Source organism: Bison bison, unplaced genomic scaffold (genome assembly GCF_000754665.1).
Source record: "Bison bison bison isolate TAMUID 2011002044 unplaced genomic scaffold, Bison_UMD1.0 scf7180017864387, whole genome shotgun sequence".
Lineage (NCBI taxonomy): Eukaryota > Metazoa > Chordata > Mammalia > Artiodactyla > Bovidae > Bison > Bison bison.
In genome coordinates, this window is record NW_011494959.1 from 2,056,512 (window position 1) to 2,084,231 (window position 27,720).

The 27,720-nt window shown below is 36.5% G+C and overlaps 1 protein-coding gene across 1 annotated transcript in view; it reads right to left on the reverse strand.

Moving 5' to 3' along the window:
- The window catches only part of NCAM2 (neural cell adhesion molecule 2), a 574,228-nt gene that overhangs the window by 232,639 nt on the left and 313,869 nt on the right, over positions 1 to 27,720 (reverse strand). Inside the window, exons 2-4 of the mRNA XM_010858401.1 lie at positions 9,326 to 9,400; positions 5,195 to 5,401; positions 2,889 to 3,032 (exon numbers count right to left, since the gene is read on the reverse strand). Of these exons, the coding sequence (XP_010856703.1) occupies positions 2,889 to 3,032; positions 5,195 to 5,401; positions 9,326 to 9,400 (426 nt within the window). The remainder of the gene's footprint in view (positions 1 to 2,888; positions 3,033 to 5,194; positions 5,402 to 9,325; positions 9,401 to 27,720) is intronic.

Here is a 27,720-nt window from a genome sequence, read left to right on the forward strand (position 1 = left end):
AAAGATTAGAAAAGTGTGTCCATCTTCACAATTCCCCTACATCCCTTATATCCCAAAGTAAAAACAAATTTTACAACTTAAAAAAAAAATTCTACATTGTTTTCCCTGAAACTCAGTGTTAAGTTTCTATGTTTAACTCATTCCCAAGAAATAACAACTAATGAGAAGGAACAAGAAAAATAGACATTATTTACTGAGTTAAATAATATTACTGAGTTAAATATATTTACTGATATAAAGTTAATATTTCTTCATTCACTTAACAAATATTTATATGTCTGTTTTATTTAAAATTCTCAACATTCTTCAAAATGCATATAATAGGGGTGATATACATATACATACACACACATACTTATGGACCATAGAGAAGGTTGGACACCAAAGAATTGATGCTTTCTAAGTGTGATGCTGGAGAAGACTCTTGAAAGTCCCTTGGACAGCAAGGAGATCCAATGAGTCAATTCTACAGGAAATCAACCCTAAGTATTCATTAGAAGGACTGACGCTAAAGCTGAAGCTCCAATACTTTGGCCACCTGATGCAAAGAGCCAACTTATTGGAAAAGACCCTGATGTTGGGAAAGACTGAAGCCACAAGGAGAAGGGGACAACAGAGGATGAGATGGTTGCATGGCATTACCCACTCAATGGACGTGAGTTTCAGCAAACTCTGGGAGAGAGTCAAGGACAGGGAAGTCTGCCATGCTGCAGTCTATGGGGTTACAAAGAATCAGACATGACTTAATGACTGAATAACAATAGTGGCTGAATCATATTGTGTGTAAGGCAGAAACCAACATAACAGTGTAAAATAATTACCCTCCAATTAAAAATATTTCAAAAAATTTAAAAAAGGATATGATAATTTATTATTTAAGATTAAGAATATGAATTATGTACAGAGCAGTTAGAAAAGCTGTTCAAAGCTTTCAGTTAAGTTAGTTTAGTCACTCAATCCTGTCTGGCTCTTTGCGACCCCCAGGGACTGTAGCAAACCAGGCCTCCCTGTCCATCACCAACTCCCAGAGCCTATTCAAACTCATGTCCATCATGTCAGTGATGCCATCCAACCATCTCATCCTCTGTCATCCCCTTCTCCTGCCGCCTTCAATCTTTCCAAGCATCAGGGCCTTTTCTACTGAGTCAGTTCTTTGCATCAGGTTAGCAAAGTATTGGAATTTTAGCTTCAGCATCAGTCCTTCCAATGAACAGTCAGGACTGATCTCCTTTAGGATTGACTGGCTGTATCCCCTTGCAGTCCAAGGGACTCTCAAGAGTCTTCTCCAACACTACAGTTCAAAAGCCAAGGAAAGTGTGGAGCCATGATGGAAATCCAGCCTCACATCATTTCATCATGGGGTACTGGGAAAATGTATAAGTATAGCATAGAAGCGTCAGCCCTCCATCAGTAGTATACTTGACCATCAGTCTTCGCTTTGAGGGTTTTCCCTTGTGTGTATTAAAACAAACAAACAAACTCATTTTCAAAACCTTTTATAATTAAAATGTACGATATAAATATGTATACTTGAAGCCTAAGATTAAGTTATCTGAAAATGTTTAGACAATGTCATTTAACTGCTATAAATGTATTGCTTCCTTTATTATTGAGGGAAAAAAGGCAAAAAATATACAGTCTACTCATGCAATTTCATTAGTAAAATCTAAAGCAGTTATCTGAAAATAAATATATGTCTCATTGACTTATGACACTAGAAAAAAAGTTTTAGTCAGTAACTAACAAGCAGTGAAAATGCCACACCCAGAAAAATTCTCTAAAATTAAAAAATAAATTGACAATAGTGATCATGAAATATTATCTGTACATATTCAAAAATAGAAGCTATCTATTTTCTCTTCTTTATGCTGTAGAAGTTTCATTTCTTAGAAACATAAAACAAAGACATCCCAGATAGAAAGTACTGAATATTTTAAAAGACTCAATTATTTTGTACCTCTCTGTAATGCAGGTGCCATGAAAAATATTCTAAATTGAAAATACTCCCAATTCACAATGGTAAAATAGCATAATGTAAGGAAATTATGCATTCAATTCCAGATGTCATATTATTCTGGAATTTTAGCTCGGTCTGAATCAAAATCATGAAGACAATTGGAATGAATGTACTTTTCTCACAATTATCCACATGTATCTTACCATAATATTTAGAATATGTAGGTATCTTTGAAAGAACAGTGCCAGAAAAACTAATAGGGGGATCAAGTCTGAATTATAAAATGTAGACTTTCAATAGATCAGGACAGATTCCTTTATTTATTCAGTATCCTTGAACTTGGGCTTTCCTGGTGGCTCAAATGGAAAGGAATCTGCCTGCAATGCAGGAGACCCCTGTTCGATTGAGGAAGATCCTCACTCAGGGAATGGCAACCCACCATCTAGTTTTCTTGCCTGGAGAATTCCACGGATGGAGAAGCCTGGCAGACTACATACAGTCCATGGGTCACAAAGAGTTGGACACAACTGAGTGACTATCATTTTCACATTCTTGAACTGTTTGTATATACATTTTTCTTGACTGGAGCAGAGGTCAGGAAACTTTTTCTGTCATCTCCAGAAAGTAACTATTGTGGGCCAAACCATCTGTGTCACAGTTGCTCAACTTTGTTCCAAAGCAGCCACAGACCATATGTAACAATTGGGTTTGGCTGCATCTCCATAACACCTTAATAAAACAGCAGAGGGGTTGAATTGAGCCTAGGGCCATAGTTTGCCAACCCCTAGTTTAGAGCTCTGATGTTCCCTAAACAATTGTTTGATACTTAGGGTCAATCCAATTGCTATATTTACTCAAGCAGATTCAGTCTCCTTAAAAAAATTGCAATATTGTTAGAACATATAACTTAGGGAGTTACCAAAATACTAACTGTCGGATATAGCGGTGACTTCCTCATTATGATATAACCAGCTGACGACAGGTGCGGGTGAGCTGCTGACTCGGCAAACCACTTCTGCATTCTCTCCTTGTTTGAACTCTTGAGGAGATACCACTTCTCTGAAAGTGAGTTTTTCTGTATAAGAAAGTAAAACAAACCAAAGAAATATTATTGCTCATCCCCCTCAATAACATATTTCAGAATTATTGTTTATGGATGCTGTAATAAAATAATTAGGTAAATCTAGATCATTTAAAACTTTACCAGACCATCTGATTCTCCTACCCAATAAATTCCCACCTCACTGAGAATAAAGTCCAAAGTCTTTACAGTGCTATATGAGGTCCTATATGAACTGGAGTCTATCTCATAATTTTTGATCCCAATTTTTTCTTCTCTCCTCCTAATCTCTACTCCAGGCACTTCCTTGAACACTCCAGACTTGCTTTCATTCTGGGGCATTTGCACTCTCTTAAATTCCATCAAATTCTTGCCCAGTCTCCACATACAAAATAGTCATCACCCTTTATTTCTAAACTACTTAATGTCTTCCCTATAGGATTCTATAACATATATATATCTAGTATTTATACATTAGTTTTAGCTTACTTTTTGTCTCCTGTTTCTACCTTCTAAAATGTTAGCACCAAATGGCCAGTGACATTTTCTGTTTTAGTCACTAATGAGTCTTTAGGAATTAGAATATTGTCTGCCATATAGTAGACATCCATAAGTGTATCAAATGAATGCATGGATGTGGATATTTATGCTTAATGAGAAATTTTCACAAAGATAATTCACTGTTCTTACTAAGAAAAAAAATTACCTTTACAAATAAAACACCAGGAATTTTCCTTTGTATCATTTCAAATGACAGTTTTTTTCCAGATACTAGTCTATGAAATGATGTTTTCAATTTAGTCTTTTGTAATTTATGAAATTAGTACAGCAAATGGGCATATAAAGAAGTAAAACATCCTTCTCTGAGGAGTTTAGAAACTAACAGGAGGGAAAAAAGGTCAAATCAGGACAAATGAGGACAACAATGTTCCAACAGATTGTCGTCATCTTAAGAGGAAGTATGGCTATGGCACTCTTTTGGCCCTTTTTCCAACACAGCTGTAAGGAAGACATGACTTATGAGCTAGCATTCTAAAACTTTTATAGTTTTTCATTGGTATAAATGCTAACTACCACAAATTAATTGCACAGTAATATTCTAGGCACATTGCACATGAATTAATGTAGTCCTCAAAGCAACTCTATGTATGATGTAAGTACTACTATTATACCCATTTTATAAATGGAAATTGAAAATAGAGAGGGTACCCAATTGCTCAGGACCACAGAATTAAGTGATGGAACCTGGTTTCAAAACCAGGGAATCAATGATCTTCAGTTTTCCTAAACAGGTTGCTACTGCTACTGCTGTCACTTCAGTCGTGTCCGACTCTGTGCGACCCTATACACGGCAGCCCATCAGGCTCCCCCGTCTCTGGAATTCTCCAGGCAAGAACACTGGAGTAGGTTGCCATTTCCTTCTCCAATGCATGAAAGTGAAAAGTGAAAGTGAAGTCGCTCAGTCGTGTCTGACTCTTAGCGACCCCATGGACTGCAACCTACTAGGCTCCTCCATCCATGGGATTTTCCAGGCAAGAGTACTGGAGTGGGGTGCCATTGCCTTCTCCGCCTAAACAGGTTAAGGATTCCTAAAAGTAGGAATGAGGAATTAATCAATTTCAAGTCATAAAATGAGGTCTAAGTGTAGAACACCTTGTTAATGAAAACACCTCGAGCTAAGAATCTGGTTAGAAATTTTTCTTCTTTATATGAGTTTTCAACTTTTTCTCCTATCTAAAGTCTGTCAACTTATCCTTCCCCAGTTCTCATTCTTGACTGTTCCCTGCTGTCACACAGGATATTTTCTCTAGTCATGAGCTTTTAAAGTGAAAAAAGCATTCCTAATAAGTTCTGTAACACTAAATAAACTGTTATCTATTACCTAACAGATTCTTAATGGCATCAGAAAACTAAAACATTTTCATCTCTATTATTTACCCAATAGATTTGGCTCCATCTACATGTTTATAATCCACTGTAACCTTTTATCTATCTTATTTTAGAGATGTACTATGTAAAATATAAATAAACTGATATATGTAAAAGTCTTATTATTACACTGTCCAGCACAAAGTTAGTTCTCAATGAGTACTAGCTTCTATTGTTAAGTGCATTTCAATTTGAATTTTTATAAGAATTTATAATTTCAATCAATAAAACATAAATACATGACTTACGGTAAATTTCCAAAACGACTGTAGCTTCTTGTGTCTGTCCTTTGGCATCTGTTGCTTGGCAACGATATATCCCTGCATCTTCTATATTTGCATTGTAGATGGTTAATCTTGATCTAATACCTTCCTTTTGCACTGATACCCTCTGTGTTGAAATTATCTTCTCCCCTTGAGGATTATACCAATCTATACTCTCAGGTTCACCAATTGCTGCAGAGAGCCATAGAAAAGAAATGCTTGAAAATATGTTTCAAGTGTTTGTTTTGATATTGGCATTTACTATTATGTAACAACTTTAACAATTTAGAAAAAAAAATGTAAACAGAATACTCAAAATCTGAAAATCTTACAAAATTGAAAGTAAACACAAATGCTAGCACACATGTTCATCCTTATTTATCCAACACTGAGGATTAAATCTCGTCTGAGTAAGCAAAACCCATAGGAAATGGGTTTTCCAGTACGGTATTTAAGCTATGATAAGAGTAAACTTTGGGGCTTCCCAGACGGCTCAGTGCTAAAGAATCCACCTGCAATGGAGGAGTCGAGGTTCAGTCCCTGGGTCAGGAAGATTCCCTGGAGGAGGGCATGGCAACCCACTCCAGTATTCTTGCCTGGAGAATCCCATGGACAGAGAAGCCTGGCGGGCTACAGTCCATAGGGTTGCAAACAGCTGGACACTACTGAAGCGACTTAGCACTTACATAGTGTAAACTTTACCACAGTGATCTATGGATTATGATTATTATATCTAAGTACTGAAACTGGCTAGGCAACTGAGTCCAAATAACATTCCATTTGATAGACGTGTGTGTGCCTGTTTGCGTCCGACTCTTTAAGATCCCATGGACTGTAGCCCACCAGGCTCCTCTGTCTATGGTATTTCCTGGGCAAGAATAATGGAGTGGGTTGCCATTTCCTTCTCCAGGAGCCCTTCCCAACCCAGTAACTGAACCCACATCTCCTGTGTCTCCTGCATTGGCAGGCAGATTGTTTACCCACTGAGCCATCTCCAGTAGACATAATCCAAATTGAAACACGATTATGAACATACTTTCATCTGCTCAATTCTTTCTGATAGAGTCAGGAAATAGCACTCTCCCTGCCATACAGCAGAGCTCATAAAAATGTAAATCTTCTATAAAATAAACTTTGGCTTTTGTTAACAGAATTTTGAATTAATCTCTCAAGTTGTTAAACTTGCATAGATAAGGCCAATGACTATTTTTCAAATGAATCCCTAATCTTCTCTTTTTCCAACTGAAATGAGTAATTTCATCAGTTGATTCTAAAACTGTTAACTATTTAATCATATGATAATTAGAATGTATTGAAACGATACTTATGGTGGTAGGCAATTACAGCCAAATCATTACAGGGTAAACATTTATTTAAGTTTTCCAATTCAGAATCTAGGTTATTATCCTCTCCGTAAAAGCTCAAGCTTCCCATGTTTACTTTTAGACACCAAAAGGATGTATTTCACCTAATTGCTTGTGAGATAATTTGTGGAAGCAGCATGCACTATTAACTGAAAAGTTTCGGGGGAAAATGCATAAAGTTAACTAACATCTTCTGGGACCTTCTTGAAGAAAATTGTTCCCTCTCCTTCTCTTTTCCCCCCAAAATGGCTTTAGAAACAAATTATCTTCCTTCTTATATCAAATTAGACATGATGAAGAAAAAAGTATGAAAGAAGTTTAGTTAAATAGTGAATGATTTTAGTTATGTTATATTCAGTTTTTCTAAACAGAGCCATAAAACCGTAGTAGTTACAGGGTAACTCATCTGGGGGAGGTACTTGTTTTAAGTCCCTCTTCTTCCATCACGAAGTTACAAAGGAATCATTTAAATGTGCATTACTTTAAATATGAGAAATACAAAATCCTCATTTTACACAGTAAATTATATAGGATATTTCTGTGAAATATTTTGGACATTTTAATTCTTAATGATATGGAAAAAATTCATTATCATGGAGAGTTTATTCTGGATTTTCATAGTGCAATCATAATTCTTTCTTTTTTTGGCAAATCCAATAAATAGTAATTCCAAATAAAAATGTCCATGTTATATTGCTGATGATACTGGGCTAATGGGAAAATTAATAAGTAGAATTAAATTTATTTTCCTGAAAAGGTAACATAAAAATTCATACATGGGACACATTTGTCTGTGAGGATATGACTGAGCTCCATTGAGTCTTGGGACCTGGGACCCTTTCACTGAAATGCTTGCACCTGAAAAAATGTCTCCTAGAGTAAAAGAATACAAAGAAACTATAAGAGACTAAAAATAACTGCAAGCACATGCAGTTGCAGCAAATTGTGATCAAGATGCATAAAGGCCAAATTCTAACTGCTACGTTTGAGGGAGCAAAAGCAGGGTACTACCCATGACACCTGCATAGTGTACCACCTAGGCTACCTCTCCACAGTGACCCAGTGATTCACACCTACCTTCAAACCATTTAAAGGACCAGCTCACCCCACCTCAGAAAGCAAGCAAGGAAACCTGTCACTCGTTTTCACATCCTAGTGTGTAGCAGAATTTAGGATAAAGCCCTGTCTGAATTTCTCATCTGGCCTCTTACCAATTTCTATTGATTAAAGAATCAAAAACCCAGTTCCATAACATGAGCACCTTCTAGTTCAATCTGAAGACATAGTTTTAGATGTCTCAGTGCAGGAAATTTTAGAATCATATAAACATATCAACACTATGATAGAAAAATATATACAAGTGTTCTGATTTGTATAGGTTTCCCACATTTTAATTTTTAGATTTTTGCTTTACTACTGCATTTAAAATAAATAAGGTTTCTTCCAGGACAACAGTACAGCTCTTGGTTAATTTTCTTTATATAAAAGGAAAAAAAAAAGTGCTTTATTAGTTTGCCTATTACTAAGAGCCAAACACTAACACTGGATGATGTTAATTCATATTCTTCAATTATGTGTTAATTTATGAATTATCTACAGAGGCAATACATCATATGATTTATATTATAAAGATAATGCAAATCCAAGAAAATAATACAATGGATTGTATTTTTAAGTTCATAAAGGTAATGCAAATCCAAGAATATAATAAAATTTGATTTTATTTTCAAATTCATTTTTTTAAACAATTTCATTTTTCTGTGATTTTGTGATACATTTGAGCTGGATGTGTGCATGTGTACATTTGTACATATAAAGTATGGTTAAAGTTTAGAAACAAAGAGTTATATTTTATGCCAAAGCTGTGCTGACATAAAAAAAAATACTGAACCAATCTCTCCCCTACTTTCTGTCTTCCCATTTGCAAATATACAACAACATGTATCAACAGTTGGTCTATCAATTCAGACCCTTAAGAAGGCAAATTTATGAAGAATCATGGCCTTTACTAGAGATTCATATGAATTGATATGATTTTTAGATACATTATTATAATTGCTTCTATTTGTATTAATTGCAATAATGATTTACATAAGTCATGCTATTCTCAAGACAACTTTTATAATGAATTTTATGTCAGAAATACATATTTAATTCCGTTTTGAAATGCTAAATTATAATCATGAAAGAAAACAATTTTTAAATATATTAAAACACAATTTGGCACTGCATGAATATTTTAAAACTTTATATATGAAGTCCTTTATGCATGAAAATTAATATTGTGAATCTAAATAGCAGTAGAATGTGTTGATTTGTGAGTTTTACATACTGAATAAAATTTTGTTGCTTAAGTAGAACCATATAATTTCTCATAGCATTATGATATATGATATTTCTAAACAAAATTATTCAATTATAACATATAAATTTATTCTAATATTACTATTAAAGGGAAATATTTCAATTTATTTAAAAGTTATCATGCATACATTATATTTTCTAAGCTATCTTCAAAATAATCTAGTTTGTTTGACAGTCAAGATTAGTAACTGGAAAGTAATAAATAAAATTCTTAGTGTTTAATATGTAAAATGTGCTTATTAACACTTTTTCAATCATTATAAGTCCAATGATAATATACAATTTTATTTCTAGAGAATGATACTTTAACTATGAAATTACTCAGTATATTATATAACTAACTGAAGAATGAAACAAGCTATCTGAAAATATTTGTAGAAATACATACCTGTACATGTGAAGAATTTAGATTCACCCACACTAAGCTCTACTTTGCTAAGTGAAATTGTCACTTGAAGAAGAGCTGAAAGAAAATATTTGAGTAAAATTAATTTTGCTTTTAAACATAAATGCTAAAATATTAACACATCGTGTCGATATCACATGATCTAAATAGAAATTATTTATCCTCTTATGCTTTTATTACCTGTAAAGAGAAATGAAAGTTTACAAAACACAATCTAACAAATTATACCCATTATATCATTATGCACTTTACAACCAGGGCAAATAAAAGATGTATTAAAGCTCTGTTGAAATGTTGAGAAGATTCATACTCAGACAACTGTTCCATATTCACAGGCTAGGGCTTATGTGTGCTACCAGATTGGGCAACAGCTACAGAAAATTTTTGCTCAAAATTTGGAAACTTGCTTAAAAAGAGTACACCCTACACTGCTATTACAATAATTAAATCTTTAAGTTAAGTACTTTTTGACTAACTACTAAAATATTTCCATGAAAGAAGACAAGCATGTGGAAGAGAGGAGGTACTACATAAAGAGAGGGGAATAAACTAATAAACTTTTTCCTTTTTTTTTTCCCACAAAATAGATAAGTTAATTGAAGTAACTAGAGCAATGGTAATAAAATAAAGATATTCAAAAAAGTTTATTGTCAGATTTGGAATAAAAGAGCTGAATATTCTAACATCAGAAGATAATTAAAATTATGCTTTAACATAAATTAAAAGATTTATGTTTCTAATAATATGTCAAGACAGTGTGACCATGCCCTAAAACACTGTTCCACCATCCTTTGCTCCCAGAAATGCATAGCTAACCTTTTCAGAAAAAGAACTGACTCCAAAAAGACCCTGATGCTGGGAATGGATTGAAAGACTGAAGGCAGGAGGAGAAGGGGGTGACGGAGAATGAGATGGTTGGATGGCATCACTGACTGGATGGACATGAGTTTGAACAAACTCCAGCAGTTGGTGATGGACAGGGAAGCCTGGTGTGCTGCAGTCCATGGGGTCCCAAAGAGTCAGACATGACTGAACTGAACTGAACCTTTTCAGGACAGTAATGGTGCTTCAAGGAAAAAAAAAAAAATGAAGAAAAATCTGAAATTTAGAGTACAAGCCTACATTGGGAATTTGTGGGTCATAGTAACTAAAAGGCTCAAAGATTGCAGAGGATGGATCCAAGCTTGCTGAGAAGAGGGGATGCTATAGAACATCACCAAACACTGGACCAGAAAAAGATTCACCCTTAGTGTTAAGAAGGGTATAGAATAAACTAGCCTACTGGCAAAAGAGAATGACAAGGACAGTTGGCTCTTCTGGCCTGTGTAAAGGAAAAATGTTTCTCCTTAAAGAGGTTAACCATGCTTCTACCATATCCTAGATTTGGAATTTTGAAATTGCAAATATATGTTCTTTGGGAAACCCCAAGCTGAAAATTAACTTATAAAGCTGTTTCACATAGGACTCACAGCTACGTGGCAGAAACAAACACAAAATCCCTTCATAATCAGTCCCAAGTCCACAAGATTTTCATAAACGAACCTCTCTTCAAATTTAATTCACATTACGACATTAGAAAATACATGGTGAAATAAGGTACTGTGAGCACGAATTAGTTGAAATAACCTAGAGGAGAAATTATACCCATGAAATTCCAAAAAAATAAATTAGACTAAAGATGTAACTACCATACCTATGTTGACAATGTTTAAGTAAATAAAATGTGAAATCAAAAATATGAGAAAGGAAGACAATATTTATCAACCAAAACTTGTCATACATGTTATTTAAACTTTTTAAAATAATTCCTTGTACGTCCCATACTTGATTGATGAATCCTTTTTCTGGAAACCTCTCTGAGAAACAGGATGGGCTACATCGCTCTCTTCTCTCCAGTCTTGGCCCTTTTTTATTAATAATTTCATCAACACTCAGAGAGTACATATATGATAGGGGCTCAAAAAGTGTCCTATTAAGTCTAATATTTCAGAGAGAAACATGTTAAGAATAACAAAGAATTAGAATAGGAAGAAAATTAGAAGAACCAAGGAAGTGTGTTAGTCATTCAGTCAAGTCTGACTCTGTGATCCCATGAACTGTAGCTGGCCAGGTTCCTCTGTCCATGGGATTTCCCAGGCAAGAATACTGCAGTGCCATTTCCTTCTTCAAGGGATCTTTCAGACCGTGTTCGAATGCAGGTCTCCTGCATTGCAGGTGGATACTCTACTGTCTGAACCACCAGGGAAGCCCCAAATGAAGGAACAAGAGAGTATCTATTATAAACATTGTCAATTCTAGTGAGAATTGACAGAAGAAGACCTTTTCTTTGTAGAAGTAACTAATCCCCAATGGGGACAATAGAATCAAACTGTAGACAAAGTCAAGGAATTTAAGATTGGCCTCTTAAGAAATTATATCTGTAGAAATGTGTAGAATTTGAGGGGATCCACAATTCTGGACATGGGACTTTACAAACTGGGAAAGGTTTACTCATACTTATGGATAGAAGGGACAGAGGAAGACAAAAAGGTGATATAGTTGGAATAAAGAAGGGAATTGTGATTTTTCTCATTCTCCTTTTACTATTTATACTTGCTCCTTTAAGATATCATCTTATTTCATGACATCAGTTTCCTTTTCTCTTTGGTTCTCCAGTCTATGCTTTCCCATAGTTTAATCCTACAATTTCTAATTCTCAACTCACATTCAACTGAATAGCATATTTTAATTTCAAATTCTCCATGTTCAAAATGAACACTTAACCCTTGCATCAAAAATTGCTAACTGTTTACTATTCAATTTTTGGTCATTACCAATCAATTGTAAAGTCTGGGATATATAACCTCTGAAATATTACTTGTATGCATTCTTATTTCCAACACTGTTTCCCTAATGCATGCACTCACTTATTTGTAACCTGAGATATTTCTTCTAATCTGAGAGAGTGATGTATCAAATTCTGTATGTCTTTTTCTGACTTAATATCTCTTCAATGTTTCTCCCCATGAGAATATTTCTCAGGTTGCTGCAAGCGTGTATTTCAAAAAAAAATTTAATTTTACCTGCCTACTCAAAAATCTCCAAACTGCATTTGTTTTATTCAGTTAATTAGTTATTGTGTACATTTTAATTGAAAGAAAACTAACTTTTCCAAGTTTATTTCCAATTGTTCCTTAATACTTTTGCAGCTGTAGACAACTACAATTAATCATCCTCCACTTCCCCACTGACTCACACTTCCTCACCAATGTGCTTTTGTGCAAACTATTGCCTTTGCCATCTCCCTTTCTCTAATCTCCACATGGCTGGCTACATTCTATCTTCAAAATAAAACTAAAGGATCAATAACTTTTCAAAACATTCTTGGATAGTTCCATTTATAACATCAACAAATAAATGTCTTTGATCCAGAGGCATGTTCACTAAACAAATAAAATGTATATTGTTGATAATGATATGTGTGTTGGAGAAGACTCTTGAGAGTCCCTTGAACTGCAAGGCGATCCAACCAGTCCATCCTAAAGGACATCAGTCCTGGGTGTTCACCGGAAGGACTGATGTTGAAGCTGAAACTCCAATACTTTGGCCACCTCATGCAAAGAGCTAACTCATTGGAAAAGACCCTGATGCTGGGAAAGATTGAAGGCAGGAGGAGAAGGGGACAACAGAGGATGAGATGGCTGGATGGCATCACCAACTCGATGGACATGGATCTGGGTGGACTCTGGGAGTTGGTAATGGACAGAGATGCCTGGCGTGCTGCGGTTCATGTGGTCACAAAGAGTCGGACACAACTGAGTGACTGAACTGAACTTAACTGATTATGTATGTTACTTGCTCAGTTGTGTCTGACTGTTTGTGACCCCAAGGATTGTAGCCATCCAGGATCCTCTGTCCATGGGATTTTCCAAGGAAGAATATTGGAGTGGGTTGCCATTTCCTCCTCCAGGGGATCTTCCCAACCCAGGGATCAAATCCCCATCTCCTGTGTCTCTTGTATTGCAGGCAGATTCTTTACCCACTGAGCCATCAAGGAACCCTTCTCTACTATATTTAAATGTAAATTTCTAGAAGGGAAATCTCATCACCCTCACTTATATTTCTCCTAAACTGATAATACATATAAATGCATGGCAGAATAATGAAAAAACACTTTACCGAGAGTTTATCGTACACTGGGTACAGAACACTGACAGTACTGACAATATCAAATTTTGGAATCACCTCACCGACTTAAATAAAGTTTAAAGATACTAGAACTTTTGAGAAATGTCTGCCAATTCTTACTTAAGCAATTCCCAGTTTGACCCTTTGTAGTTTACAGAAAAGACAAAACTTGAAAGATGCAGCCATTTTAAAAGTCAAACACATGTAGGCATTTAAAAAGTTCTGAACAATTTTACACAGATTTGCTAATGGGTATAATAAATAACATATTCATTGCAATAAAATGAAATTAATCTTGAAATTGATTAGTTAATTTTTATTAAAACACTTGGTTAATTTTCATTCCATACAAACTATCAATTCATCCATTAATCAAGACCATATTTTTATGAACATTTTGGTGACTGGGCACATTGGCTATAAATCGGGGATTAAAAGTATATAGTAAAAAGACAACACATAAGTCTCTAGTTTAATACATTTCCCAAAGGCTAGATTTACTCTATTGACCCCCACAGATATATTAAAACGTGCAGATTAGGGGAAAAAAAAAAAGAACTAAAATTTAAGGTCATGCCTTAATCTTTGCTCTAGAGATTCAACATCATTTACCATTCTTGACTTTTGGTTACCTCCCCCAGAGGAAGATACATATGGTACAAAATGGCCTCCCCCAGAGTCTTTGCACCTAAATGCCAGAAGAAAGTGAAATAATCTTCTAATGACAATGTTGTGTTCAGAAAAAACTGGTCAGGATTGATATATTTATACCTATCCAGTTAACTTCACCTTCATTTCTGATATTTAAATTTAGGCACTAAAAATAAATAAATAATGAGAGTTGACAGTGAAATGGGGCCTTTATATCATTCAGAAAAAAATTAAATATTTCAAATTAAAATATCTGTTTAGGGTTGGGTGGAATTTGAGTAATAAAATGGCATTCACTGATGCTGAAAAATCCAATCTTGATATTTTACTCTTCTTATGTTGGGAATAGATATAATACCTTTGAAGAAATTGATAAGGGTATAATGTTACATAGATTGATTCACTTGATATAAGCAACATTGATTAAATGATAGAATTACTTAAAAGCCAAACAATCAATCATAATTTTGTATTAAAATTGGTATTGGATAGTCAAAATGCCAGTATATTCACATGAGAGTCTCATTTAAAGTAAGAAAACATTTTACACTCACAGCCTGGATAATGCATTCATGACAAATATATCTTTTTTGAACTACCCTCAAATAAAGAAATGCAGTACTATCTTAAATGTAGAATTAGGTAAACTAAAAATTATTTACCAAAATAAGTAAGTATTTATTGAATACATGCATTTTGAAAATCATTCTTTTAAGATGCTATGGTACATAAAATAATGTCATAGTTTCTAATGTCAAAGTATTTCTACTTTATTTGGTAAGGCAAAAATACTACATAAAAAGAAGAATGATAAAACAAGATGATGTGTATCAATTATGGCCATTATGACATTTATGGTCAACAAGGATGCATAGAGGACAATAAAACTTGAGGGAAAAAGCTGGAGTAGATATTGTAATAGAAGGACAGAAAGAGGATAGCCACTGCAAGAAATACATGTTGGTGGACATTCCAGTTAAGGCAAAAATGTTCAAGTGATATTCAGGGAATAATTGCTGTTTTTGTTGTTCAGTTGCTAAGTTGTGTCCCACTCTTTGTGCCCCATGGGCTGCAGCATACCAGCCTTCCCTGTCCTTTACTATTTCCTGGAGTTTGTTCAAATTCATTTCCATTGTGTTGGAGATGCTATCCAACCATCTCATCTTCTGTTGCCTCTTTCTCCTCTTTCCCTTTCCCAGCATCAGTGTCTTTCCAAATAGTAGATCAATATAGATGAAGTTGATCTCATGTAGAATTACGGTCAAGAATTATGGTCATATAATTAGAGAAATAGTTTTTAAAGTACATTGGAGGATCTCAAAAGTCATGGCAAAATTTCTGGACTTATATTTGTGTCATTATTTGTAAATGGAAACAAAATTGGCATTTAGTAAAGATTAGTCAGAAGATAGAATAAATGACAACTGAATTTCAGGGAAAAGCACTTTAGGGTATATTATGATGAGTATTGGGCTGGCTATTGGCAAAGAACATAGAAAGGTAGGAAAGGATGGAACAACAAAGAAGTCAAAATAAGAATTACTCTAGATCAAATAGAACATTACTGAAAATGGAAAAATGTAAAAAATGTTAAGGTTTTCTACTTCAGTGAAACAAGCATCAACAACATAAAAAAGAATTTCAGGAGAAGAACTAATGGAGGGGAAAATATAGAGAAATAATTTTTATCATAAATGAAAATTACTCCTCAAAATAGAACCTAGACAACATTTTAGCAAAAAATAATGCTATCATAACAAAGTTTAAGTTAATATTTGCAATTTAAGTAAGCATGCATATTAAATAGCAGATTTTCAAAGGAGATTTTCTTAATTTACAGAAGTAAAATATAATGAAGTCATTGGCATTTCTAAGATCCATCAAGGGACCAAGAGAGCCCATTGCAATTTGATACAATATTTAACAGTGACATTTAAAATGGCCAGTTTATCACCTGCAGAAATTTTAAAACTGACAATTTAATTACTCTCCCACATGCCTGACACAAAGCACAGTTGGATCCACTCAAAATTCTAACAGACAGGTGCAGATAACTTAAGGCACTGATTTATCTTAGTAGGATGATTTGTATCATTTTTCAAGCAAGCAATTTTTTCCCCAGGCTTTCACATCAAGGGGCTTCCCTCATAGCTCAATTGGTAAAGAATCCTCCTGCAATGCAGGATACCCTAGTTTGATTACTGGATTGGGAAGATCCACTGGAGAAGGAATAGGCTATCCACTCCAGTATTCTTGGGCTTCCCTTGTGGCTTAGCTGGTAAGAATCCGCCTACAGTGTGGGAAACCTGGGTTCAGTCCCTGGGTTGGGAAGATCCCCTGGAAAAGGGAAAGGCTACCCACTGCAGTATTCTGGCCTGGAGAATCCATGGACTTAGTCCATGGAGTAGCAAAGAATCAGACACGACTGAGCAAATTTCACTTTCACTTTCCACATCAAGGGAGTTAACAGAACTAAGATATCTAATAACTATAAAATCTTTCAAAGAGTCTTATTCATAGAAGGAACTTTTAAATTATTGATGAAATCAAATGAATATGATTTCCTCATTTTTTCATTAAAAACATTTTAAAATTGTACCCACTTAGAGCATTATGCCTGTAACTTATTATTCACTTTTTATTATTGAATTTTCATGTCATATTAAAGCCATCTATGTATGATCTTGTTTATTCACTTAAATTGCTACATTGTTCGTGGAAACTCAGAACTTTTGGAACACTTAAAAGAGAAATATTCTATCATCAAACATTTTAGGAATTTTGATGGCTGTGAACACTTGATCAAAACTATTTTTTTAATAAATGTTTCCACCTAAGTTTACCAAGACAAAGTAAACATTTTAGTGTAATTCCTTTCCATCACTGTGCTTTTTTTCATATTTGAGCTCAACTGTCTTCAATATTCCCATATTAATTTAGAAAAACAAATATCTCAGTTAGATCATGTGGGTCCTTTAAGAGCAACTGGTCAACCTGCTTAATGATTCTTTTTCTATTGACTTCTTCCTGTTAAGCTATAGACACTACAGTTTCCATTCTAAAAAATAATAATAATAATAAATGAAAAAAAATAAAATAAGACAGTCAAACAATATAAAAAGAAAAGATTACTATGGTATATTCTACTTTGTTTCATTATATTAATTTTCCAAGAAAGGGAGCCTACTGAAGACTCTTAAGAGTCTTCTCCAACACCACAGTTCAAAAGAATTGATGCTTTCCAACTGTGGTGTTGGAAAAGACTCTTGAGAGTCCCTTGGACTGCAAGGAGATCCAACCAGTCTACCTAAAGGAGATCAGTACTGAGTGTTCATTGGAAGGACTGATGTTGAAGCTGAAACTCCAATATTTTGGCCACCTGATGCGAAGAGGTGAATCATTGGAAAAGACCCTGATGCTGGGAAAGATTGACGGCAGGAGGAGAAGGGGACGACATAGGATGAGATGGCTGGATGGCATCACCGACTCAATGGACATGGGTTTAGGTAGACTCTGTAAGTTGGTGATGGACAGGGAGGCCTGGCCTGTTGCAGTTTATGGGGTCGCAAAGAGTCAGACATGACTGAGAGACTGAACTGAACTGAACTGTAAGTTTTGCTATTTTTATCTACTGAATCTATTTTGCCAGAAAAAAAGGAAGAAAAAAAAAATAACAGAGATATCCAAGGTTCTCTTATCCTTGCCTCTTGTTAACAGAAAACTGAACAAGTTCAACTCACTTCCCTTAATTATCTCCCAAATCTGCTTCTGTTTTGCATCCTCATTGCTTTAGTTTTAATGTCTCACCACTGCTAGCTTAGTCTAGTGAGTGGTCTGCGGCTACATTCCAGATTGCAATGGTTGTTTTTATTTGATTCTGGCCCCATCCCTGAAAATCCTGATTCAGTATATTTGGTGTAGGGCCTAAGATTTTCTATATTAAGTAGCTTCCAGGTGCTTACCATTGTTATGTCAAATGTAGGTCCAAATCCAAAACCACTGACCTCAATTAGGAACTTGCTTATAATATAGGATATTCAATTTTATCTCATACTGAATGAACCATAATCTATAAAATGAGAAGACTGTTCCATGTGTACATTAAGATGTGGTCAATACTGGATTGTGAAAATCCAACATGTTTAATCTTTCTGTTGAGTAGGATAAAATCCACACTCTTTCACACTTGTCATGTAAGATATTTAACAAGCTGGACATGATCTAATTTTATTCAATTTTATTTCTAACAGTTTCCAAATACAGGATCAAAACCAAATCAAAACAAAACACACACAATAGGCAACTATCAAGAAATTTTGTAAATAGGGTCTATTTTCCTATTTATATATTTCTTTCTGAATTATTCTTCTTATTCAATAGAGCCCTTCTCCTTTGTAATAGTGCAATCTTATTACTTTCCATCAAAACCTTATTTGAGTGCTACTCCAGGAGCAAATCAAACTCTTCATTGCCTGCTCAAATCCTATAGTATTACCTCTTAGAGCACCTAAAATAGTATACTGGAATGTATTAATAAGATTTCATAATTATTAGTAAGTATAAATTCTTCATATGCAATTATATAAATATAACTTGAACAAGAGACTATAAAAACACTGTATTCCCTTATAACAAAGACTTTATATTCCCTTATTCAAGTTAACTTATTGCTATTTTATTTAAAATGAATATAAAACCAAGGAAGGCTGTTGTGAGTTTCTGTACCATTCCCCAGCAGCAATTAACATATACTCAATTTTTTTTTCATACATCTATTTCTCCACTGGACTATATGTCACAAGAGAAATCCATTGCAATTACTGGGAAATAAAAATAGAAACTGTGTAATTAAGTCTGACTTTTTTCTCTTTGTGTTTTAGTCTAGTTTCACCTGCTCATATGATGCCCTTTGTAGAGGTCATGCACCTGGCACTTCAGATAGGAATTCCTAGTGTGAAGTTTCTGCACCCAACACTTTAGCTTCAATGATCCTGTGTGGTAATGTTGCCCCCAACACTTTGATCTGGAATGCCCTGAGCAACATAGGTGTTCCCAATAGACAAGAACACCACTCTTCCCCCCTGATGACAAGAATCCTATAAAGCATCCCTGATAATGAACTTTTGGGAAGAGTGTATACTTTAAAGCAGGAGTCCTCAACCCACAGCCTTTTAGGAACCAAGCCACACAGCAGGAACTGACTGGTATGGAAATAAGTAAAGCTTCATCTTGCACTCTCCATCATTCCCCCATAGCTCACACTACTGCCTGAACCACACACCTACCATCAGTGAAAAAATTATCTTCCATGAAACTAGTCCATGGAGCTAAAAATATTAGGAAACGCTGCTCTAGAGCAGGAGCTCGTATGTCTGTATTCTCTGATCAAAGAATAAAGCTTTCCTTTGCTTCTGAACAAAATTTGGTCTCTTCTATTGGCACAAGCAACATCAGGAAGAAGGAACTCTTGCTGGGGACAACTCATTGGAGGTTTGGGGGAGAGGATTGGTAACAAATTTTTGATGACCCAGGTGGGACTGACTGTGGCTCTTCTCCCTGCACCCACCCTCTAGACTCCAGACATGCTCAGGCCTCAGAGGGAGGATGGCTAAAGCTTTGGCACTTGGATCCCTACTATTTTGGTCACTGAAGAATCCATTAATAGCTTAGTACTGGTTCCAAATTTCCCAAACCAGCAATCTTACTTGTGTCAAATCCTATAGCATCTGTGTGCCAACAAATCACTCTAACTCTTCCCTCAGTAGTTAGATTTCTAAATTATATCATTTTACAATCAGAACCACAATGTCAAAGACAAAAGAAATGGGATAACATTCCTTGTCTAATTTCTTTATGCGTTCTTATATAAGAATGCAGGCCTTTAAAAGGGACATGGTCCCTTCTCCATTGAGATGATAGCAAAGAGACTAAGCTTCTACCAGTCCTTGAACTGCCCCCTGATGACTTTCTGGTATGAAAGGAGTTCCTTTCATACCAGCCCCCCTCTCCCAGAATGCAGTCCAGAAAGTACATGAAGTAGGAATAATTATCAGCTAGTGTCCAACAACCTAAGGAAAATATTCCCTTTAAGGTAGGTCCCTGATAGAGAAGGGCTCATCCACATACGTACCCCATTTACCACTTCTGATTCGTATACCCAGAAAAGTCATATTGAGGGGTTGAGGGAAGAAAAGCATATCTGCATCTGATTAGAGGAAACTTTCATACCCATGACCCCACCTGGGTTGAGATTCAGAGCCTCCTAAATGCACACCTAACAGGGGAAGAAAAGGTCATAACATTTTGAAAAGCCCAAGGGGAAACAGATAAAGAGAACAGAAACAATAAAGTCCATGCCACTTACAGACCAGTGAATCAAGCAGTCCCAGATAACAAACCCAACTGGGACCACCTAGACAATGGATAAAGGGGTAGAAGATAGAGGCTGGCCTATTACGAAGACACTGTCTAAAGGGAACCTAGGCAGCAGGGAAAAAAACCAGTTAATCGGAAAAAGAAAAAGGAAATCAATCAGGAGCCAGTGGAAAACCCTTCAGTATTCTTAGAAAGCTCAAGAAATGCCTCTGAATCTATACTACTGACCCTTAGTAATTGGAAGGGAATGCAATCCCGAAGTCCTACTTTATTTCCAAAATATTAAAGACAAACTTCAGAAATGAAATACAATCAGACACTCCTATCTTTCGCCTGGTGGAGGTTGCCTACCAAGTGCTTAACAGCTGAGATATAGAGGAGAAAATGTCAGAGGATAAAAATTAGAGGCATGTCTGCCTACTGGCAGTTGATGGTTGGCACAGGAATCTGAACTAACCACCCACAGAGACTCTCATCTACAGTGCTGCTGTTGCTAAGTTGCTTCAGTTGTGTCCGACTCTGTGCGACCCCACAGAGGGCTTCCTACCAGGCTCTTCCATCCCTGGGATTCTCCAGGCAAGAACACTAGAGTGGGTTGCCATTTCCTTCTCCAATGCATGAAAGTGAAAAGTGAAAGTAAAGTTACTCAGTCATGTCCGACTCTTAGTGACCTCATGGACTGCAGCCTACCAGGCTCCTCCATCCATGGGATTTTCCAGGCAAGAGTGCTGGAGTGGGGTGTCATTGCCTTCTCCATATCTACAGTGAGTGACCCTCAATTCCCATCAAGGAATAGCCAGTCAAGGAAACTAGGACCCAATCAGAGTGTCACATGTAAACAAGAGGGACACTGGAAGGAAGAATTCCCTCATCACCCCCACAGGGGGATGGAAGCAGCAGATTCTACCACTATCCTTAAAGTCATATATGCCATGTGCTTAGTCATTTCCAGCTCTTTGTGACCCCCATGGACTGTCACCTGCCAGGATCCTCTGTCCACTGAATTTTCCAGGCAAGAATACTGGAGTGGATTGCCATTTCCTACTCCAGGGAATCTTCCCTGTGAGTGATCAAACCAGAGTCTCCTGGATCTCCTGCATTGCAGGTGGATTCTTTACCTGCCGAACCATCAGAGAAACCCCAAAGTAAGATGGTCCTCAAAGTCAGATGGTCCAAATAGACGGAGAATAATTAGACCAGGAGGCTCCTGAGTTAGCACTCCAATGACCCCCAAAGAGCCCAGAATGACATTGGACATAGGGAGAAAACCAGTCAAATTCTTAGTCAACTTAGTCAACACTGGTGCCACTTACTTGGTTATGAACAACAGATCAGACAAACTGTCACAAGAGTTGTGAGCCATTAGGAAGCAAATTAGATGAACACATTCTCACTCATTCCTTCCCATATGTTCCCTAATGCCCTATACCCCTGCTAGAAGGAATATATTATATAAATTGGAAGCTAATATTCACCTATTGGGAGATAAACTAAAGATTGGTGTTCCCCTAGACATGTGACACAAGATGATAACGTTAATGGCCGAGGACAAACCTCCCAGGACAAAGCAAGTTGATCTCACAGGAGTAAACCCCAAAGTGTGGGTCTAGGGATAGGTAGGAAGAGCTATGGAAGCTCTTGTGATAGTCCATGGAGTATCTCTATGATAGTCTATTTAAAACCTGGACATATAACCCAAGAGAAAAAAGTAAACTGTCCATTGAGAGGCTTTACTAATCACTGCCCCTGTTATACAGGGCCTAACTGACCAGGGTCTTATTACACCATGCCAATCATCCAATAAAACCCTCATCTGCCCCACAGAGAAACCCAATGGGGTATACTGGATGATACAGGACCACAGGGCAGTCAGTTAAGCTACCAAAATATACCTTCAATAGTTCCCAATCAGTATACCCTGCTGGCCACTCTACTGTCCACCAGGACCTGGTGTTCTGTATTAAATTTAAAATATGCCTTCTTCTATATTTAATTAACAATACTGTTGGAAAGTTCTGCCACAAAGGTTCAAAAACTCACTCACTGTCTTTGAGGAAATTTTTAGCTAAAGATGACCTAAAACTGAGTTCCCTCACCCAGTATGTAGATGAAATTATGATCGTCAATCTCACTAAGGAGATCTCTGATGAAAATGCTGTAACTGCTCTGAACTACCTAGTTAATGAAGGATATAGGGTGGCCAAGAAAAAGACCCAAACACCACAAACTAGGATGATCCACGAAGGTTTCATTCTCACAGAAGGTCAGAGAAGCCTAACCCAAGAAAAGAAGGAATAGATTTTCAGGCTCACCCATCCTAAAGCTAGCAGGCAGGATTTCCAGGGGATGGCTGAGTTTTGACACATCTGGAACCCTAACTATGATCTAATAGTTAGGTCTCTATAGGAAAAGTTGAAAGGAAAGGATGATGATCCTTTTTGAATGAAATTCCAAATGTGAAAGGACCTTTCAAGAATTAAAAAAAGAAAAAGCCATTACTTCAGTTATTGTGCACATCAAAACTAAAATGAGGTATCATTTCACATCGTCAGGATGACCATCATCACAAAGATCTACAAACAATAAATGCTGGAGAGGGTGTGGAGAAAAGGGAACCCCCTCACACTGTTGGTAGGAATTTAAATTGATCCAACCACTATGGAGAACACTATGGAGGTTCCTTGCAAACACTAAGAATTAAACTAACATATGACCCAGCAACCCCACTACTGGGCAAATATCTTGAGAAATTCACAATTAAAAAAGAAACATGTACCCCAGTGTTCACTGTAGCACTATTTACAATAGCTAGGGCATAGAATCAACATAGATATCCATTGACAGATGAACAGATAAATAAGATGTGGTACAGATAAATAAGACGTGGTTCATATACACCATTACTCAGCCACAAAAAGGAAGGAAACTGGGTCATTTGTAGTGATGTGGATAAACCCAGTATCTGACATACATAGTGAAGTAGGTCAGAAAGACAACAACAAATATCATGCATATTAATACCTGTATTTGAAATTTAGAAAAACGGTACTGGTGAACCTATTTGCAGGACAGGAACAGAGACACAGATGGAGAGAATGGACCTGTGGACATGGCAGAAAGGAAAGGGAGCAGCGTCAACATATCTATACTACTATGTGTAAAATAGATAGCTAGTCAGAAGTTGATGTATAGTACAGGGAGCTCAGTTCAGTGCTCTAGGAGAATCTAAGGGGTGGGATGGGTGTGGGGTGGGAGGGAGGCTCAAGAGGGAAGCGATATATGTACACGTATAGCAGATTCACATTGTTATTTGGCAGAAACTAATATAACATTGTAAAGCAATTATAATACAATTAAGAAAAAACTAAACAAATTTAAAAGCCATTACTTCAGGTCCCTTCCCTGGCCCTCCCATATTTAGCTAAATCCTTTGACAAAAAAAATCACCAAAATGTGACCAGGAAAATCGAGCCCCAGCAGTGAACCTCCATGTCAGGGCACTCTTCTCTATAGGCAAAGGTCATAAATATATTCATTTTTAGGAAAAAAAAAATTGGCATCTGACCATTACTCTAGCTAATATTTGGGCCATGAACCCAAAATTGTCTGATGAACTCTGTCTCCAAAAAGTTAGACAAATGGTGGTTACTCACGAATACAAACATCTAGGGCTGAGGGCTGCTGACAATGAAACCATCAAATGGCACCTGGGGAGAAATTCCATTCCTATACCTGGTGTTATGACGACCCCTGAAATCAACAGGGAACAGTTACAGAAGAGGAACTTTCATCCCTTAAGAACGAGGAACAGGACAAAAGACAGACGGGATGTGTCCGTGGAAAAGCCCATTAATTCCCAGAGAATAAAAACAGAATCTGGGTAATAAAATCAAGTCTAACCTTTCTCTCTCTCTCTCTCTTTTTTTTTTTTTCCTTTGTGCTTAGTCATAGTTTCTCTTGCTTAAAGTGTGTTGCATGCAGAGACCTCGCCCCTCGCCTTTCAGACCAGAGTTCCTTCTGCTATAGGGACTGACATCTCAGCTTAGGAACCAGATTTAGAACCTGCACGGACGTTCAATCCAAGATGGCGGCAGCGGGTTTTGTATAAGTACTCTGTGCCTGGCACTATGATCTGGGGTCTGAGCTGTCCTCAGTTAAACTGGCCTCTGGGGAATTCCGTCCCCTCCCTTCACTGGTGAGATCTCTACAAAGCAGCCCCACCCACAGCCTGTCTGGAGAGCCAGTGCTCTAGTGTGCTAAGTGCTTGCTAAGTCGCTTCAGTAGTGTCTGACTCTATGCGACCCTAGGCACCATAGCCCGCCAGGCTCCTCTGTCCATGGGATTGTCCAGGCAAGAATTCTGGAGTGGGTTGCCATGCCCTCCTCCAGGGGATCCAGCCTGTGTCTCTTAAGTCTCCTGTATTGGCAGGAAGGTTCTTTACCACTGGTGCCACGCGGGAAGCCCCAGATTCTCTAAATCAGGTATCTAATGTCTGATGCTCTGAAGTGGAGGTGATGTAATAACAGAAATAGAGTGCGCAGTAAATGTAACACACTTGAGTCACCCTGAATACATACCCCTCGACCCTGTCTGTGGAAAAATTTTCTTCCACAAAATCAGCCCCTAGTGCCAAAAACACTGGGGACAGCTTCTCCAGAGCACAAGTTCACACCACTCCATTCTCTGATCAGAGAATAAAATGCTCTCCTTTACATCTGAACCAAAATCAGTCTTCTAGTGGGGCAGGTTGGAGAAGGCAATGGCACCCCACTCCAGTACTCTTGCCTGGAAAATCCCATGGGCGGAGGAGCCTGGTAGGCTGCAGTCCATGAGGTCGCTAACAGTCGGACACGACTAAGCGACTTCACATTCAGTTTTCACTTTCATGCATTGGAGAAGGAAATGGCAACCCACTGCAGTGTTCTTGCTTGCAGAATCCCAGGGATAGCGGAGCCTGGTGGGCTGCCGTCTATGGGGTCGCACAGAGTTGGACACTACTGAAGCGACTTGGCAGCAGCAGCAGCAGCAACAGCAGCAGTGGGGCAAGTAACACGAGGCAGAAAGAGCCTTGTCGGGCACTGACTTGGGAGAGTGGGTAACATATATACTCTCAGAAAAAGAAAACATGTCTTATCCATCTTTGTCCATCCACCCAGCATAGGATCTGGAAGACAGTCCATGCTTAAAATACGTGTGCATAAATGAAGTGATACCATGGCAAACAAACGAAGAACAATGAGAAATTTCTTATTCATATCACTCCATGAATGTTTATGTTGCTTGAATCCAATAAAGAGCAGCTTTAAGTTCGTTTTATTCTCAGTAGTCTATTTTATTTTTGAGAATGTATATCTTGCTAAATTTATTTTTAAAATTTGCATATATTAGATTAGAGATATATTAAGTGACTTTAGAGTAAAAAGTTCTGCTACCATGCATTGTTCAATAATGCATTGTTCATGCATTGTTTGCTTCAAATTCAAACACACTTTTCACATATAAACATAAAAATGTATAAAATATCATCCAAATGACTGCTACTCAAAAACTAACACATGTTCAAAAGAGGCTATGTGAATGAAAATAAAGGACAAATGTGGTAAAAAGAAAGAAGCAACTAAAATTGAAGATGAGAAGTGCTGTACAAATATGTCAAAGAATGATGAACTTGGGAAGACCAAAATGGTGGGGCAAAATATTTATGATCAATACAGTCTCACCTGTCACTGGACCATAGCACTGGATGAAAATCAATTACCTACATATTGAGAATCTCCCACATGTCAAGAACTTTAAAACCTGGGCTTACTAAGAAATTAAAGCGAGTACATAATAAAAGGAAAAGTGAAGTGAAGTTTATGCTGATTTGAATATAATTTTGTTTTGAAAACCAAAAAAAAAATCATTTTTTCTTAAAGTACATTGTTTGGAATTAAATAGCATGCAATAAGTTAGGAAGGAGATACAGAATTTAAAAGTCCAAACTTAATTTAAATAATTTTATTGCATAGAAATGCTCAGCAAAATAATGTATTAATAAAAATAGAATAACTGAACATGACACTTTAACAGTTATAACACAGGAAGCAATAAGACCACTTGTCCCATATTTTAAAATCAGTCCTTTTAATTAATCATTTAAAGTAAATGAACATAGAAAATATCCCTTTATGTCAATCAGCCTGGAGGATGTTCTCTGAATGATGAGTGAAGCAATTTGTGCTCACATGGTAGTGGGGCCTGCAGTCCATAGTAAGACCAGGAAGAGCTCACTCATCACTTATTTTGAGTGTGACACTTAATTAAAACTAAAATATTGTGAAGTGGTAGCTAAGTCCAAGTTCTACATCCAATTCAAGTTTATTTCAACAGACACCACTTAGACATGGAAGTTATTAGCTGCCTGATGAAACCAGCAAAGAACATTAGGCAAATTTTGAATCACTGCTAACATTATGCATTAATAAATTAAATTATGGGAGAGTGTTTGCATTGGAATTAGTTCCTATGTCTCTGGATGCCTAAATAAGGGCTTTGTCTACTCCAAGCATGTGGAGTTTCTCCCCAGTTTAAGGCTAGTTTAAATCTTATTTATAAGCCTGACAAATGAGAATTCAAACATCTGTTATACAGCAGTTCAGCCAGAATATTTTGCCTCCCTGAGTGATACTATAGCAAGAGCTATTCAAAACTTACCTTGCTTGCCAGCCTACCTTGATATACATTGTCAGAAAATATGAAACCCATCAGCCTATTGCAAATGCTACTATGAAATAGTGCAGAAAAAAGAAAAACAAAAACACACCTTCCTCAGTTTTACGAACAAAAAATGTTTTAAAGCAGAAGCACTAAAATGAGAAGCCAATGAAAGCTGTCACCCTTAATGTGAGAGGATACTAATTTCCTCTGTGTAGTGCAAATCATAAAACTCCTAGAACATGTGCACATTATGTAATAAGAGTCCAAAATATTTCTATACACTTCTTTGAAGTAACCAATTTTTGAAAAAAAAAAAAAGAAAAAACAGTACAAGGCATGAGCCATATTTTTGTTTTTTTAAATTTTCAATAGCACCTGGTAACAATGAATTACAAGAATAAGATTTATGTTTATAATTCAAAGATATATACAATGATTTATTCATTGAGTTGTTCACTCAGTAAACATGTATGGAAATACTGAGT